Genomic DNA, 17437 nt, shown 5'->3' with positions numbered 1-17437 from the left:
GCGAATTTACCCCTCTGAATCCAAGTGTTCCAATAAATTGTAGAAGGCATGGCTGTTGTAGTATTATTTTACTTTAGTTTTGATTGTCTGCAGATTTTCGATTTCCTTCTTGATGACTAACTATCCTGTTATGGACTATTGCAGAGAGTATTATACTTTTCTAATATGAAGTACAACTAATACAGTTAAATTAAACAACTCTTACTCTTAAATAACATTTTTGCCTTTATATTTGGAACAGGTTCACAGATTTCCATGTAGGGTCATCTGTATGCACACCTTCTCGAGGTGCACTTTTGACAGGTCGCCTGGGATTAAGAACTGGGATTGTGAAGCATCTTACTGCTGATGCTGTTGGAGGTATTGCCGAAAATGAGACAACACTGGCAGAAATCTTGTTGGAAGCTGGATACAGAACTGGAATGTTCGGTATGTATTAATTTTGTACATCTCACTTTGCCTCATTTCTGCCATGAAAATGTGCAAATTTTGTTTATTTAATAAGAGAAATGATGATAATATTTTCACAATGAATAATAGTCCTGGAAGGTAATTTAATTTTCAGACCCCATTATGGAGACAGAAAGAAAAATAATTTAGCATTTTGTACAGTACAAATTCAATGTAATTACTTATATTGTAACTAAGATGTAATTTCTTAATTGTGTAAAGTATCAGCTAGAGGACTCAAGAAAGCTGTACATTATTAACTGTAGCTGAAGACTCTAGCAGTTAAACACAATGGAGTAAGTATTGGTCATAAGAATTACTGTCATTAAACAAAAAAATGTGAATATTAATTGTCAAACAATGGAAAATACAGGATGGAATGTAACAACATCATCAAAAGGATAGCTGCTATACACCGTATAGTGGAGATGCTGAGTCACAGATAGGCACAATAAAAAGACTGTTGGAAAGTGAGCTTTCGGTCAACATGACTTTTGTCGAAAATAGACAACATACGCACGCGCACACACACACACACACACACACACACACACACACACACACACATGCAAATGCAACTCGCACTCACATGACCACAGTTTCTGGCAGCTGAAGCCAGACTGTGAGCAGCAGCGCATGATGGGAGATGCAAGCAGGTGGTGGGGGTAAGGAGGAGGATGGGGTGGGGAGGGGAAGGGATATCAGGGTAGGGGTGGAGGATGGTAAAGTGATGCTTGTGGGAGCATACGGGGATGAGGTGGGGAGAGGGTAGAGCAGCTATGTACAATCTGGATGTCAGACAGAGGGCAGGGGAGTACAAGGTACGAAGGGGGGGGGGGGTGGAAAAAGGAGAAAAGTAAAATGACTGAGGGTACATTGATGGAACAGAAGGCTAGGTAATGATGAAATGGGAACAGGGAAGGGGCTAGATGAGTAAGGACAATGACTAATGAATGCTGAGGCCAGGAGGGTCATGGGAACGTAGGATATACCACAGGGAGAGCTCCCACCAGCACAGTTCAGAAAAGCTGGTGTTGGTGGGAAGGATCCAGGTGGCACAATCCATGAAGCAGTCATTGAAATGAAGAATGTCATGTTGGGTAGTGTGCTCAGCAGTGGGGTGATCTAGTTGTTTCTTGGAAACAGTTTGGTGGTGCCCAATCATGTGGACAGACAGCTTGTTGGCTGCCATGCCCACATAGAATGCAGTGGAGTGGCTGTAGCTTAGCTCATAGATCACATGACTGGTTCCACAGGTAGTCATGTCTTTGATGGGATAGGTGATGTTTGTGACCTGACTGGAGTAGATGGTGGTGGGAGGATGTATAGGACAGGTCTTGCATCTAGGTCTAATACAGGGATACGAGCCATGAGGCAAGGGTTTGGTAGCAGAGGCTGTGATGGGATGGATGAGGATATTGTGTAGGTTCAGTTGTCAGTGGAATACCACTGTGGGTGGGGTGGGAAGGATAGGGGGTACGACATTTCTGATTTCTCTGCATGATGAGAGGTAGTCAAAACTCTGGAGGAGAACATATTTCAGTTGTTCCAGCCCTTGGTGGTACTGAGTCATGAGGGGAATGCTCCTCTGTGGCTGGATGGTGGGATTTTGGAGAAGATGGGTGGCTGGGAAGTTAAGGCATGGGAGATCTGTTTTTGTACAAGATTGGAGGGTAATCATGGTCTATGTAGGCCTCAATGAAACCCTCAGTATATTTTGAGAGGGATTGCTCATGACTACAGATGCAACAGCCATGGTTAGCTGGGCTATGTGGAAGGAACTTCTTGGTATGGAATGGGTGACAGCTGTTGAAATGGAGGTACTGCTGGTGGTTGGTAGGTTTGATATGTACAGAGGTACTGATGTAGCTATCTTTGAGGTGGAGCTCAACAACAAAGAAGGTGACTTGTTGGGTTGATTGAGTAGGATCAGCTTAAGTGAATGGGGAGGAAGGTGTTGAGGATCTGGAGGAATGAGGATAGGGTGTCCTCACCCTCGATACAGATCACAAAGATGTCATCAATTAATCTGAAACAGATGAGGGGTTTGGGATTTTTGGTGTTTAGGAAGGATTCCTCTAGATGGCACATGAATAGGTTGGCATAGGATGGTGCCATGTGAATGCCCATACCCATACCCTGGATTTGTTTGTAAGTTATATCTTCAAAGGCAAAGTAATTCTGGGTGAGGATATAGTTGGTCATTGCAACTAGGAAGCACTCTCAGTGGTGGCACAATAACTGGTCTCAATGGGGCTTCCTGGGAGGTTGGGTAGTGGTCTTTAGGAAGCATGTAGAAGGTAGGAGTATGGGAAGTGGTAGGGGGTGAGGAGGGAGAGGGACTCTGGGAAGAGGTTCTGGAATGTGCCTAAGGATTAGAGGAGAGACTGGGGATCATACTGGTTTTCTGGAATGGGGTCACTGTGGCAGCGTTTGTAGGTGGATGAATGTGACAGCTGGTGGAGTCCTTCTGCCAGGTAATCCTTATGGTTCAAAACAATAGTGGTACAGCCTTTGTCCACAGGTAGAATTGTAAGATCAGGATCAGTTATTAGGTGGTGGATTGCAGCTCTTTCTGCAGATGTAAGGTTAGTTTTCATGTCGAGGGATTCGGGAACTGAGGGTGAGGCAAGATTTGAGGTTAAGGAATTCTGGATAGTTAACAGGGATTGATTTGAGGATGGTGGAGTTGGATCACGGTTGGGTGGAGGACTGAACTGAGTCAGATAAAGTTTAACATTGATCCTTGGTTGAGTCTGATTGGTAGGGTTGGTGGGAAAAAAAGTGTTTCCACTGTAGAGGCAGGGAGAAGAGAGAAGTCCTGCATGATAGAATTCGGGAGTGGGGGATAGGTGAGGCATTTGGAAAGGACTGATACTTTTGTGGGGCTAAGGCTGTCAGAAGAAAGGTTGATGACTGTGTTTTGGATCTATTTAGGTTCTGGAGTCAAAAAGGAGAATTTTCTGTACTGACACAGATGGAAGGAGCAAGGGTCCATGGTGGTGGATAAAAATGTAGATACACTCCCGACCTTGTACAAAACAGATATTCCATGCCTTATCTTCCCAGTCGTCCAACACATCTAAAATCCCCTCATGACTCAGAACCACCTAGGCCTGGAGCAACTGAATTACACTCTTCATTAGGGTTTTGAATACCTCTCATCATGCCCTGAAATGAGAAATGTCCTACCCATTCCCCTTCCCATCCTTCCCACAATGGTATTCTGCCACCCAATGAACATATGCAATATCCTTGTCCATCCCTACACAACCCCTGCTCCCAACCACTTGCCTCATTGCTCATATCACTGTAAAGACCTAGATGCAAGACCTGTCCCATACATCCCCCAACTACAACCTACTACAGTCTGGCCACAAACAACACCTACCTCATTGAAGATGGGGCTACCTGTGAAACCAGTCATGTGATCTACAAGCTAAGCTACAACCACACCACTGGATTCTACATGCACATAACAAACAACAAGCTGTCTGTCCGCATGAATGGCCACCGTCAAACTGTTGCCAGAAACAACTGGATCACCTCACTGCTGAATGTACCACCCAACATGACATTCTTCATTTCAATGACTGCTTTATGGCTTGTGCCACCTGGATCCTTCCCACCAACACCAGCTTTTCTGAATTGTGCAGTTGGGAACTCTCCCTGCAGTACATCCTACGTTCCCATGACCCTCTTGGCCTCAAACTTTGTTAGTCATTGTCCTTACGATCTACCACTTCTTCATTCCCATTCTAGCACTACACAGCCCTTTACTTCACCAATGCACCCTCAAGTCTTTTTACTTCTCCCCTTTTCTGCAACTCCGCCTCCCCCCTCCCACCTGCCCATCTTCTAACCTCCCAACTGCACCTCGCAACCCTACCCTCTCTCCACCTCTTACCTGTACAATCCCACAAGCAGTATTTTACTGCTCTCCCCCCCCCCCCCCCCCGACTACCCTACTATCTCTTCGCCTCCCTGCCCCAGCCTCTTCCTTACCTTCACCACACGGATGCCTCTCCCATCATGCCCAGCTGCTTGCAGTCTGACTTCAGTTGCTAACAACTGTGGTCATGTGTGTGAGAGTTGCAACTGGCTACTAATGTTTTCATAATATTGTTGAATGTTAGACATCGAATGAAAATAGAAGTTTGGAATACCTCAAATTTGGGCTGAGACAAGTTACACTGGATAGTTTAAGACTGAAACTCTCAGGTACAGTGAGATGAGAAATATTGAAGTAAAACATCTTTGTCAGGAGATGCAAGTTGGAAAATGTACCAAAACTGTGGAGATTCTATTTGTTCACTATGTTTTGAGCCTGAACAAGCTTTATTTCTCATAGCAAAATTTGCATGTAAAACTGTGCATGTCATAGTCACAGTTCAGACAAAATTTTGCTTGTTTGTTTTTTTTCCAGAAAAAGACTGGACTTCAGTCATTTTAAATGTACATATACTAATACTTGTGTATGCCAATGAACTTTACTGCAGTCAAGTAGTTTTTACCATCACAAAAACGTTTCTTCTGCAGATAAAGTGTACTTGTATTTGAAACAGTGGCCGTCCTGTTTTTTATGTCAGTATTGTTAATATTACAATTTCTGCTGATTATTTTTAGGTAAAGTTGCTTTTCTATGCATGTTTTGTAGTTTGTGATACAATCATTGAATAAATGGGAACATTTTCCAGGAAAATGGCATCTTGGTACTCAACCTGGTCACCAGCCACTGGATAAAGGTTTCCAAACTTACCTTGGTATTCCATATAGTGTTGATATGGGCTGTGCTGATCCACCAGGGGCAAATTATCCATCATGTCCTGCTTGCCCATATGGTAAAGTACTTGTTTTACATTAAATGATAAGCTTTGGGAGTCTTGGTGCTTTGATATCAGACACTAATAAAACATAATGTGACATTTTTTCATTTGATATCTCACTCTTCATTTTATACTATGCCATAAAAACACATTTTGTATTTACAGCATAGTAACCTTCAGGGATTATGATTTTTCTCCACCTCTCTCTCAGTCTTCTCTCTCTCTCTCTCTCTCTCTCTCTCTCTCTCTCTCTCTCTCTCTGTCTTCTCTCTCTCTCTCTCTCTCTCTCTCTCTCTCTCTCTCTCTCTCTCTCTCTTCCTCCCTCTCCCTCCCACTCTCTCTCTCTCTCTCTCTTCTCTCTATTTATCTATCTAGGCATAAATATGCAAAGCTTTATTTGATATGGTGTATGAACAGAAGTTATTATATGGTAGTTAGAGAAATGATGGTTGATAGTAAAATATCTACAAGTGTTGTTCCAGCATCGAACATTAGGAACTCTTTTTGATTCATACAGTGCTCTTCTCTGTGGTATATAATAATGACAAGTAGTGAAAATTATGACCACTTGATCGATAGCTCAAGATCATGCACTTCAGAAAACAGGAAAATGAGAACCCTGAACCAGTGATACACACACGAACAAGGTTTATTCCCATATACTAGAGCTACAGTTTATATGTGATACACAAAACTGAATAGAGGCTAGCTTTTACCTGCAGTTCACTGATCTGTGGTGCCTAGAAACATGGAACTGCATAGAAACATCATCTACAGATGGAATGTGTTCCACAGTTCTTCCACCTGATATTGCTGTAGCTCACCATCCAGAGCTGACCAGACACCATCCCATCAAGTCTTAATTGGACTAAAAGGCAGGGGAGGTGGGGGTGGGGATGTGGGTCTGAGGATCACAACACTGGTCAGAAAGTAGAAAAATATTGTAGAAGGGGAGCCTTATGAGGAAATCTTTCACATTAATTTTCAATATTTCTGAGTTTTTTATTTCCTGCTTGGATAGGCTTCAACATAATATTCAGTTATCAACTTTATAAAACATTCTTACAGTGCTTTCTTGTAGAATACATACTTTTTTCAACCTAGCTGCATTGCCAGAGAAGACTATGACCTAGTACAATACTGAGTGAAAGTATGCTAAGCATGCTAGCAATCCCTCCTGTAGATAAACACAATGAGAGCATTTTGTAAATGCAACACATGCAAAACTGAGCTTTCTTGGTTAACTTATCCACCTGCTGGTGCCATCTCAGTTTATTATCCATGTGGATGCCCAGGAACTTCATCAATGAAGCCTTATCAAGTGTATGTCCATGGATCTCTATTTCTGGTACCTGGAAGTCATTTTCATTTGTTTGGAATTGGATAATACAAGTTTTTGTAAGATCAAGTCATAAGATGTTGGTTGTGTACTAATTGTATCACTGCTACGTAATTCTCCCGACTGTGTTTGGCATGAATGTGTTTTAGCCCATTATCACTATGCTTGTGCCATTAGCAAACATTAGTTTTTGGATAGTTCAACAATGTTCCTGGTAAATCATTTATGCAGAAACAAGAACATGAGTCAGCCTGATACTAAACCTTGTAGCACATGATATTTAACGTTTTCCCACTATGAATTTAGATTTAGTTCTATTGCATAATTTACTAATGTGACCATCTGTTTTCACAAGTGATTTAATTATTACACAAATTAAAATCCTGAGTGAGTGAAGGACAGCTTCAGTCTTCGTACTAGGATTCTTCCAATATCACTTAGCTTACAGAAAGATCCTGTCAGCTAACTGGTTCAGAAACACGTATGTTGGAAAAAGTTATGTGAACAATTGCAGGTATTCCAAACAGAAAGGCATGTAAGCCACATTTCAGAGAAATAAAAATACTAACTGCATCTTCCCTCTAAATTAAAACCTGTATTATCTCAATGGAAAAGCAACCAGGGACTTCAACTTGCAGAATTTCTATTCGAAATTATGGAACAATGAATGGAAGTAATATATGTATAGGATGAACTAAGGAGACTAGATGAACTAAGTCCCAAAATAATTTTAGATATATTGTCATAAAACTGTATAATAAACCACTGCTGGCAGTTAGAAATGTACCACACAATTCCTTTCAGACATATCTGCAGAACCTATTAATCAACAGCTATGTCTATGATGTAGAAGAACTGAAGACCTTGGTGAAAGAAAGGGTTAACTCACATTTTTTAGGAGGAACAAAAAACTAATTTTAAGAAATTTAGACATAGTATTTTGTTATATCACTTATATAGGTCTTCAGATTTATAATAGTGTCGTTTTCTAAATATAGTGTGTAATTTTTAAAGTAAAATGTAAATGTAATGTGTAATTTTTAGTGTGAAATCTCACTGTTGTATACACAGAAGAACCAAAGAAACTGGTAGACCTGCCTAATATCATGTAGATCCCCCACGAGTAAGCAGAAGTGCCACAGCATGATGTGTCATGGACTTCACTAGTGTCTGAAGTAGTGCTGGAGGGAATCAACACCATGAATCCTGCATGGCTATTCATAAATCCGTAAGATCTCTTCTGAACAGCACGTTGCAAGGCATCCCACATGTGCTCAATAACGTTCATGTCTGGGGAGTTTGGTGGCAATTGGAAGTGTTTTAATTCAGAGGAGTGCTCCTGGAGTCACTCTGTAGCAATTCTGGACTTCTGGGGTGTCGCATTGTCCTGCTGAAATAGCCCAAGTCCATTGGAATGCACGATGGACATGGATGGATGCAGGTGATCAGACAGGATGCTTACATTTGTGTCACCTATCAGAGTCATATCTAGATATATTAAGGGCCCAATTTCACTCCAGCTGCACACGCTCCACACCCTAACAGAGACTCCACCAGCTTGAACAGTCCCCTGCTGACATGCAGATTCCATGGATTCATGAGGTTGTCTCCATTCCTGTACACATCTGTCTGCTTGATACAATTTGAAACAAGAGTCATCTGACCAGGCAACATCCACAGTCCAATGTCGGTGTTGACAGGCCCAGGCAAGACGTAAAGCTTTGTGTTGTGCAGTCATCAAGGGAACATGAGTGGGCCCTTGGCTCCAAAACCACATAGCACTGATGTTTCATTGAACAGTTTGCAAGCTGAAACATGTTGATGGTCCAGTATTGAAATCTGCAGCAATTTGTGGAAGGGTTGCACTTCTGTCACATTGAATGATTCTCTTCAATAGTCATTCGACCCATTCTTGGTGGATCTTTTCCTGCCCACGGCACTGTCAGAGATTTGATATTTTCCCAGATTCCTGATATTAGTGGTACACTCTGAAATGGTCATATGGGAAAACCCCCATTTCATCACTATCAAAGAGATGCTGTGTCCCACCACTTGTGTGCCGACTATAACATCACGTTCAAGCTTACTTAAATCTTTATAACTTGCCATTGTAGCAGCAGTAACCAATCTAACAACTGCACCAAACACTTGTTGTCTTATATAGGCGTTACTGACCACAGTGTCATATTCTGCCTGTTTATATATATCTGTATTTGAATACACGTGCCTATACCAGTTTCTTTCGCACTTCAGTGTACATGATCAGCGGCTGATGAATAATATTTAAATAACAAATAAAATTCCATTCATGCATAGGGAATGCTTTAACCTCATATGATTTTAGTTTACTTAACAGGATTTTGCAATTTGCATGATCAAAGGACTTAGCAAGATCATGTAAAATGTTAACAGGATAATTTTTCTGTTTACTTCCATTACAAATAAGTCCATAAGACCAGATATTGCTATCTCCATAGAAAAGCCTCACTGAAACCAAATTCAACTGTAGTTACAATGATATTTCTCAGAAAGGTGGTCCTCTATTCTGTTGGTGGCTAGTATAGTGTGCAGTGTGTGGCAAGTAAAATCATTGTCTTAGCAGATGTTGTTTGTTCTTATGAAATACACTGATTGACAAAGCTCCCCTTATTTGTCTTAGAGACCAGTTAGGAGTGTGGGTGAGGAATCACATACTGGCTGTGGGACATGGCCAGAGCATCAGGCTAACAAATGGATGTTCTCTCTGATTCTCAGCTAAGTGTGATGTCCATCCTTTCCTCTCTCTCCAATTGCTCTTGGACTTTGTTCCACTGCAAAACAACATCTTATATGACCAGCCTGATGGACTGGTTGTCTGTTTTCCTACACCAGGGCATGCACTACTGTTTACAGATATTTCAGAATATAATAAGAAGTCTTTAAGTCTATCTTTTATTCAAACTGACACTCCATTTGGATGTCCACATCTTGATATCCCTTAAATTTACATCTGATAACTAGTGCAAGCTGGTATCAGAAGGGGGATCCCCATCTTTCAGTCTATAATCATCATCTATATCATCATCGCTGATGTAGCAGACTTCTGCGAGTCTTGGCCATCTGTAGAAGATCAGTTCCATTCTTCCCGGTTTAGTGCTGAATTGCTCAGTTTTGACTTCCAATTTTCCTTACATCCTCTCTGATATCTTCCTCCCACCTTAGCCTTGGTCTTCCAACTGTCCTGGTTCCATCAGGCACTGTGCTGAATATCTTCTTAATAATTACGTTATTTGCTCTCAGTACTTGTTTTGTCTGTTTGAGCCTTTCAGTCTTAATGTAGCTAACAATATATGGTTCATTATATAGATTATGTGATTCATAGTTGAATGTCCTCCTCCAGATACCATTTTGTTTCACTTTCCCAAGAATTTGTCTCAAGATGTTTCTTTCAAACAAGCTCTGCTACCTCTCTCCAAATTTTGTTAATGTTCATGTTTGGCACCAGATGTTAGCACTGGTCATACTAAAACTATATACATCATGATTTTAGTTTTCCTGAACAGCAATTTAGATTTCAGAAGTTTTCTGTGGCCATGCTAGGACTTGCTGGTGGACAATATTCATTTTTATTTCAGAGCTGTTCTTACAGTTTACTTCTGATCCTAGGCAAGTGAAACTATGCACAACATCAAACTTATATGAATCAATTTGTGTGGATGGGGGTACATTTGTATAATATATGGTTCATTATATAGATTATGTGATTCATAGTTGAATGTCCTCCTCCAGATACCATTTTGTTTCACTTTCCCAAGAATTTGTCTCAAGATGTTTCTTTCAAACAAGCTCTGCTGCCTTTCTCCAAATTTTGTTAATGTTCATGTTTGGCACCAGATGTTAGCACTGGTCATACTAAAACTATATACATCATGATTTTAGTTTTCCTGAACAGCAATTTAGATTTCAGAAGTTTTCTGTGGCCATGCTAGGACTTTTATTGTTGTTGGCATACTCGTAATTGTATCAGTATATTCAGCATATACCAGCATATGAACTGATTTGTACCAGATAGTTCCTCTTGTACTAATGAGGGATAATGCACCTCCCTGTCTTACTCCATTTTTTGCAATCACAGCACTTGTAATTTATTCTGTATTTTAATTTGACTCTGGGTGTTTTATCAATACTGTCATAGGCTGATCTTGAGTCTGTAAAGACGTGATTTATATCACTCCCAATTGTTTTCATTTTTCTAGTATTTGCCATATCATGAAGATTTTATCAACAGTAGATCTTTCTTGATGAAGCTGGAAGCCTATTAAAAAGGATGTTTCAGAATATTTTGTATGCTGTACGTCAGAGGCAAATTCCCGTGTAGTTAGAGAACACTATAGTATCACCTTTCTTGTGTATTGGGTATATGACATCTATGTTTCATTCTTAAGCAATATTTCCATCTATCCAAATCTTAAATACAAGCTTGTGCAGATGTTTGAAAAATTCCTTTCCTGCATTTTTAATGAGTTCTGCTTGTAGTAGATCCATTCCTAGGCCATATTATTCTTTGGCTTCTTGATGGCTGCCTCCCACTTCCTCAGCAGTTGGTACTGGTTCCTCTGTTTCTGAGTTCCTTGTATTTATAGAGGGTAAGATTCCTTGGTTTTCAGCTGTATCATGATTCGACAGTTTGTCAAAGTGCTGGTCCCATCTTCAGTATATTGCTTCATCACTACTCAAAATTGAACCACCTGTACTTCTACATAAATTCATTCTTGGTTGGATATCCTTTCAGGTCTTATTTAAATTCAGATAAAAAGCTCTCACTTCATTCATCTCCTCCAGCTGTTCCATTTCTTCCAATTCTTTCCTTTCATGCTCTCTCTTTCTCTTCTTGTGCAGCCTCCTTCCTTCTCTTCTTGCTATTCTATAACCTTCTACAGACCTTCAGGTATGGTTACCTGAAGAATTCTCCTAAAGGCTTCATTTTTAATTGCTGTTAGTAGTGTATACTCTTCATCAAACCAACCATTACGTATGGCTCAATTTACTCTTCCTAGACCCTTATCACCAGGTTTTGTAAGGATATCCTTTAGGTTCTTCCATATTTCCTCAATACTTTCACTGTCAGGAAATTGTGGCAGGTCTTCCTTAAGTAGGTCAGAGACTCTCTGAGTAGACTCAAGCTCCTTGAGAGTATTAACATGGAATTTTCTTGCATGAGATACATGTACCTTCCTTGTAATAGATATTCAAGTTCTGATTGTTGCTATTACAAGGCACGGGTCAGAGTCAGCATTAGCACTTATCTAATTACTAACACCCATTAGGTTGGACAGATGTTTTGCATTAGGAGGTGGTCGGTCTGATAAAAGTGTTTTCATCTGGAGATTTCCAAGTCATTTTATGTGTATTTCTGTGGTTAAAAATTGTACTGCCCACTACTGTATGCCTTGAAGAAGCGAAGTGTGCAAGTCTGATGCCACTGACATTGAGCTACCATGAAGGCTGTATTTACCAATACAAGACTGATATTCATCTTATTTTTCTATTTTAGCATTCATATCTCCAAAAATTATCCTACAGTATTCTCCTGAAGAGCGATTGTGTACTTCATCTAACTCATCATAAAAAGCAACCTCCTCTTCTCCAGTCTTCTCTTCATTTGAGGCATGAGTGCATGTAAGACTGTAGTTGAAAAATTTTCCTCTGATTCTGAGTCTATACAGTCTGTGTGATTTCACCTGGAAGTCCACAATAAGATATTTTTTTCTTCTTATTTACAAAAAAACCAATACCAAAACATCTCACATCTTGAATAGCTGTAATACCTGGTTGGCACTCATCCACCTGATCAAGTAATTTCTTTAAACCTCCAGCACAACAGAGAGTTAGAACATTTTTTGATCCTAATCACAAGTCCATTAGACATCTGCCAGTTTGTCGTAAACAGGCTGAGCTGTGCACGGCTCACATTTATCCCATTTATTGTTTGTCATCTTCTATTACAGTACTGCTGCCTCGTTTTCTTATTCCATTTACTGGCATCACTAACTTCCTGCCTTACCTGCCCGTGAACAGCAGTAGCAGCGCGTATCGATACCGGGTGTACCGGTATGAAATGAGCGTTAAGATACAAATGTGTCGATAAGGAACATTTGTTGTGAACGAGCCTTAATTTTTTTTTGTTTGGTTGGTATGACATCTTTCAAAGATATTTAGTATACATCAAGTCACGGAACAAACAACATCATATGTTTTCATCATGTTAACAATGTCGAATTTTGTACCGGAAAGTGATGATTTGCGGAAAGCATTAATTTTTTGTTTTCATTTGAAAAAAAAAAATGCTGCAGAGTCGCATCGAATGCTTGTTGAGGTATATGGTAATAACAATAATAATAATAATAATAATAATTTTATTGTCGTTCAGCTGATTACAGCAATAGACAAAGTCAAGAGCATATATTTCTACATAAACTACTATATCGATGTAAATTGGTTTACATAAGATAGATACACATTAGAATACAGTATTTTCATCTTCAAAGAATTCATCAATGGTGTAAAATGGATTGTTCACTAGTAGCTTGTATAATTTAGCTTTAAAGATATTTACAGGCAGTTCTTTAAAGTCAGCACTTAGTCTATTAAAAATCCTTAGTCCAAGAACTAGGTAAGAGTTTTGCGATTTTGATAATCTATGATATGGTACGTCTACAGATGTTCTGTTTCTAGTATTTTGGCTATGTATATCACTTCTCAACACAAAATTAGACACATTGTTTCTAATGTACATTAAAACATTGTAGATGAATAATTTAATAAACAGAGGCTTACAATGTTCTGTTTTATCAGAATCCATTATTATTCTTATTACTTTCTTCTGTAAAAGTAAAATGTCATTAACATGACAGCTACTACCCCACAGCGGTTCAGAAGTAATGATTTTGATGTAAGAAATGAAGAACATGGAAGACCACCAAAAAAGCTCGAAGACGCCAAATTGCAAGCGGTATTGGATGAAGATGATACTTTAGTCAGAAGCAAATGGAAGAAATGCTAAATGTTGCACAACAAACAATTTCTGATCATTTGAAGCTATGGGAAAGATCCAAAAGTGTGGAAAATGGGTGCCACATGAATTGAATGAAAGACAGATGGTAAACTGAAAAACCATTTGTCAAATCTTGCTTCAAAGACATGAAAGAAAATCAATTTTGCATAGAATTGTTACTGGTGATGAAAAATGGATTTATTTTAAGAATCCTAAACGGGAAAAATCATGGGTTAATCTGGGACAACCATCAACATCGACTACAAAACCAGATCGATTCGGCAAGAAGACAATGCTCTGTGTTTGGTCAGATCAGAAAGGTGTGGTGTATCATGAGCTTCTAAAACCCAGTGAAACTGTGAATACTAATCGCAACAGACAACAAATGATCAATTCGAACTATGCATTGATGGAGAAAAGACCAGAATGGGCCAGAAGACATGGAAAAGTAATTTTTTTTACACGACAGTGCACCTGCACACAAAGCAAAACTGGTTCAGGATACAAGCAAATCACTTGGCTGGGAGCTGCTACCCCACCCTCCGTATTCACCAGACTTGGCCCCTTCTGACTACCATTTGTTTTCATCAATGGGACACGCATTGGCTGAGGAACACCTTGATTCCTACGAAGAAGTCAAAAATTGGATGTCTGATTGGTTTGCTTCAAAAGACGAACATTTCTATTGGCATGGTGTCCACAAATTGCCAAAAAGGTTGTCAAAATGTATAGAAAGCAATGGTCAGCACTTAGAATAAAATGTTTTTACTTTTCAACTCAAAATTAGTGTTTCATTTTCACAAAAAAACGCTCATTTCATACCAGTACACCTGGTAAGTGCACTGTCGTACCATCTCTAGAGTGACTGATAGTATTTCTGGGTCATCGTTTGTCTGGTGGTCTGTTGGAGATGGACCAGCATTGCAGTCAGGACGCAGTAGCAGTGAAGTCGGGGATGGAGCACCAGTGACGAACCGACAGCCAGTGCTCGCCAACCGCTGGCGACACACGTGAACTGTCTGACGTAGGGAGATTGGAGTGGGACAACCGTTGGTTGGTCATTCAGTTGGTCATCTCATTGGCTGACGTATATTTGTTCCTTTCACCATTTCCAGGCCTGGGCAGTTGGTCAGTTGGCGTGGAGCAGCGAGGAATTCTCCGCGGGACATAGTTTGGCTGGGGCTGCTGGCGGTATCTACGCGGTGTTGGAGTGTGTGGGGCTGTTCCCATTGCTAAGAGGTCCATGGCTCAATGACCATGGACACGAAAGTTGAGTTCTGATTTAATCCACCAGCAAGTCAAGACTGTTCACATTATGTTGTTTAGAGTTTGTTGTCAGCTGTTGGGATATTTCCGCGAGCAACAATGTGGTTTTCAAGTTGGAAAATTCTAGCCACCCTCCGGGGGAGTTTCACTGTAATTGGTTAGTTGAACTGAAGTGCACCAGCGGAATCTTCTGCCTTGTGGCCATTAACATTCTGGTTACCCGCCCTGGATGTTGACGTAAATTTCAGGCAGTGTAGGTCCTCATTGTGTTGTTGCTGTCCGGCATAGTGTGTAGTTTGACAGCTCCATGTATGATTGGTTGTGGGCGCCAATATCTTCTACGTTGTTCCATTGAACTCCCTGTTGTGCCCTGGTCAGGTGAAGTGGGAAGTTATCTTGTTGGTGGGTTTGTTGACTGTCGGTCGGTTGGGTTGTCATCAGGCCATGAATGGTTGGCCTGACTGCCTGTCTCGCATAAGCAAGTGTTAGTGTTTGAATTCCGAGTCGACCCTCGAACATCTTTTTTTTACTTGTTCTTGTTGTTTGTACTTGTATGGCTTCTGGCCAATTTTAAATCAAGGTTGTTTTGCCTTAAGTCGTAACATTCTTTAGGTCTTCAGCCTAATTTAAAGAACTGTTTCATGTAAGACCTTTGGCATTTTAAAGGTTTTAATGTTGTTGAATTTTAAGTGCTGTGCCTTCAGCCGATTTTGAGTTTGAGTTGTTTTGCTCTTAAGGCCTTCAGCCTAGTTCAAAGAACTGTTTCACATAAGGCCTTGAGTTTTGCCTAATTAAGAACTGTTTTAAGTAAGGCCGTGTTTTTTTTTTTTTAATTAATGTTGTTTAGCCTTAAGTGTTGGGCTTTCAGCCGATTTTGAATTCAAATTGTTTCGAAACAGTTACATGTTTCAGTTTGCCCATCTCTACTACACTAAAAATGCAGTGATATGGACATTAACTTTGGCTGACAGGGAACACAGAGAGTAAATAAATTAATGCCGAGTCAACTGGCTCTGATGCTGGGTTATTGATTCAAGAAGATCGTTGATCAATGTTTGAATGCATACAACGATTTATACAGTAATTATCTCAACAATACCCAGCCATGAAAGAAATCACCAAAAATTTTCCAGATTGTTGAAACAAAATTTATGCTTGATGCTTTATGATACATTTGTGATGTAGTGGACGCAGCAAGGAATAAAAAGCATTGCATTGTTTAGCTGCAACAGGCAGAACACGTGCGTTGTTGGTACTGTACATTTTAGCGATTTTGACCGAGATAAACTTATACAGAATCAGCTAGGTGTAAAATCCGTGCAATATGCACATTTATTTTTATAAAAGCCGACTTAGGAATTTTCCCTTTGTGAGACCGCTTATACAAGATCATGTGTCAATTTAAAGTCCTAGATACGCACATTTTACCGTTCGCGTCGCTTCTTCTGCTAATCTTTCATTGATTGTATCAATACCTGTTTGTATTGCGATATACTGCGCAATTTCGAACATTCACGGAGTGCTGCGATAAACTAGTACTGATATCGTCTATTGTAAGCTTCATCTAAATTATGCTCTTGTAAAAATGTTTGAGCACAGTTAACCTATCGTCGACCAAAACAATCTTTCTCCAATTTCATTGCACAATTACGAAGAAACAGACTAGTTTCAGAATTTTCGGACGCTTACAAAACTGTAAGTTAGTGGTACGAGTGTTTTGGTTACATAATGTAATTCGTAGCCAGAACCAAAGTATGGCACCTCTGAATTTCATTGTATATCAACGCAAATAAACGAGCGTTTTTGAGAATTTTCGGAAGCTACCATTGCCCTTTACACAATCTACGAGCAATTTGTAACAAATTGGCGTTTGTGATTCAGTTACTCTAGCAAATTATCTAACACATTGTGTTACATCTAGTTTTTTTTCCGTAAAGAGGAGTAGCTAGACATATGATATGCATTTATTGTAATTTAACTCCGTTTTCGAGTTTGCCAACAACTACAATTATTGTGAAAACGTTACGGAAAACTAGCAATTTGTGTGTGTGTGTGTGTGTGTGTGTGTGCCGTTTTCAAGTTTGCCAACAACTACAATTATTGTGAAAACGTTACGGAAAACTAGCAATTTGTGTGTGTGTGTGTGTGTGTATGTGTGCGCGTGCGCGCTTCCATTCTTGTGTCAACTGAACAATGGGATACAACCCGTCGGTTTTGGCCAATGACGTCATAGTGTACTCATAGACATTAGTGTATTTTCGATTCACGGAAAATAAAACGTTTATTTTCTGTGGCGAGGCGTCATCATTTTAAGTTGAAATAAATGAATGAGTTTCTAAAAGGCAGAGCTGGACGATGTGTACGATTTTTGTCGCTTGTATTACTTCAAATCATTTGTTCGTTGCAATTCATTCGATACTTTCATTCTTACTGAGTTTTATATATTTTGGAAGACTTGTTTTTCATTCTGAACAATTTTTACTTTGTGATTTTCGTTTGTAGGTATGGATTTATCTACCTTAA

At 39.8% G+C, this 17437-nt stretch overlaps 1 protein-coding gene across 1 annotated transcript in view; it reads left to right on the top strand.

The window, feature by feature from the left end:
• The window catches only part of LOC126147489 (arylsulfatase G-like), a 110917-nt gene that overhangs the window by 3181 nt on the left and 90299 nt on the right, over positions 1 to 17437 (top strand). Inside the window, exons 3-4 of the mRNA XM_049915698.1 lie at positions 242 to 429; positions 5148 to 5291. Coding sequence (XP_049771655.1) covers positions 242 to 429; positions 5148 to 5291 — 332 coding nt within the window. The remainder of the gene's footprint in view (positions 1 to 241; positions 430 to 5147; positions 5292 to 17437) is intronic.

The sequence above is a fragment of the Schistocerca cancellata genome, chromosome 2, assembly GCF_023864275.1.
Source record: "Schistocerca cancellata isolate TAMUIC-IGC-003103 chromosome 2, iqSchCanc2.1, whole genome shotgun sequence".
In the NCBI taxonomy this organism is placed as follows: Eukaryota; Metazoa; Arthropoda; class Insecta; order Orthoptera; family Acrididae; genus Schistocerca; species Schistocerca cancellata.
The sequence above is the reverse complement of the archived record's forward strand: the minus strand, read 5'-3'. Positions and strand labels throughout refer to the sequence as shown.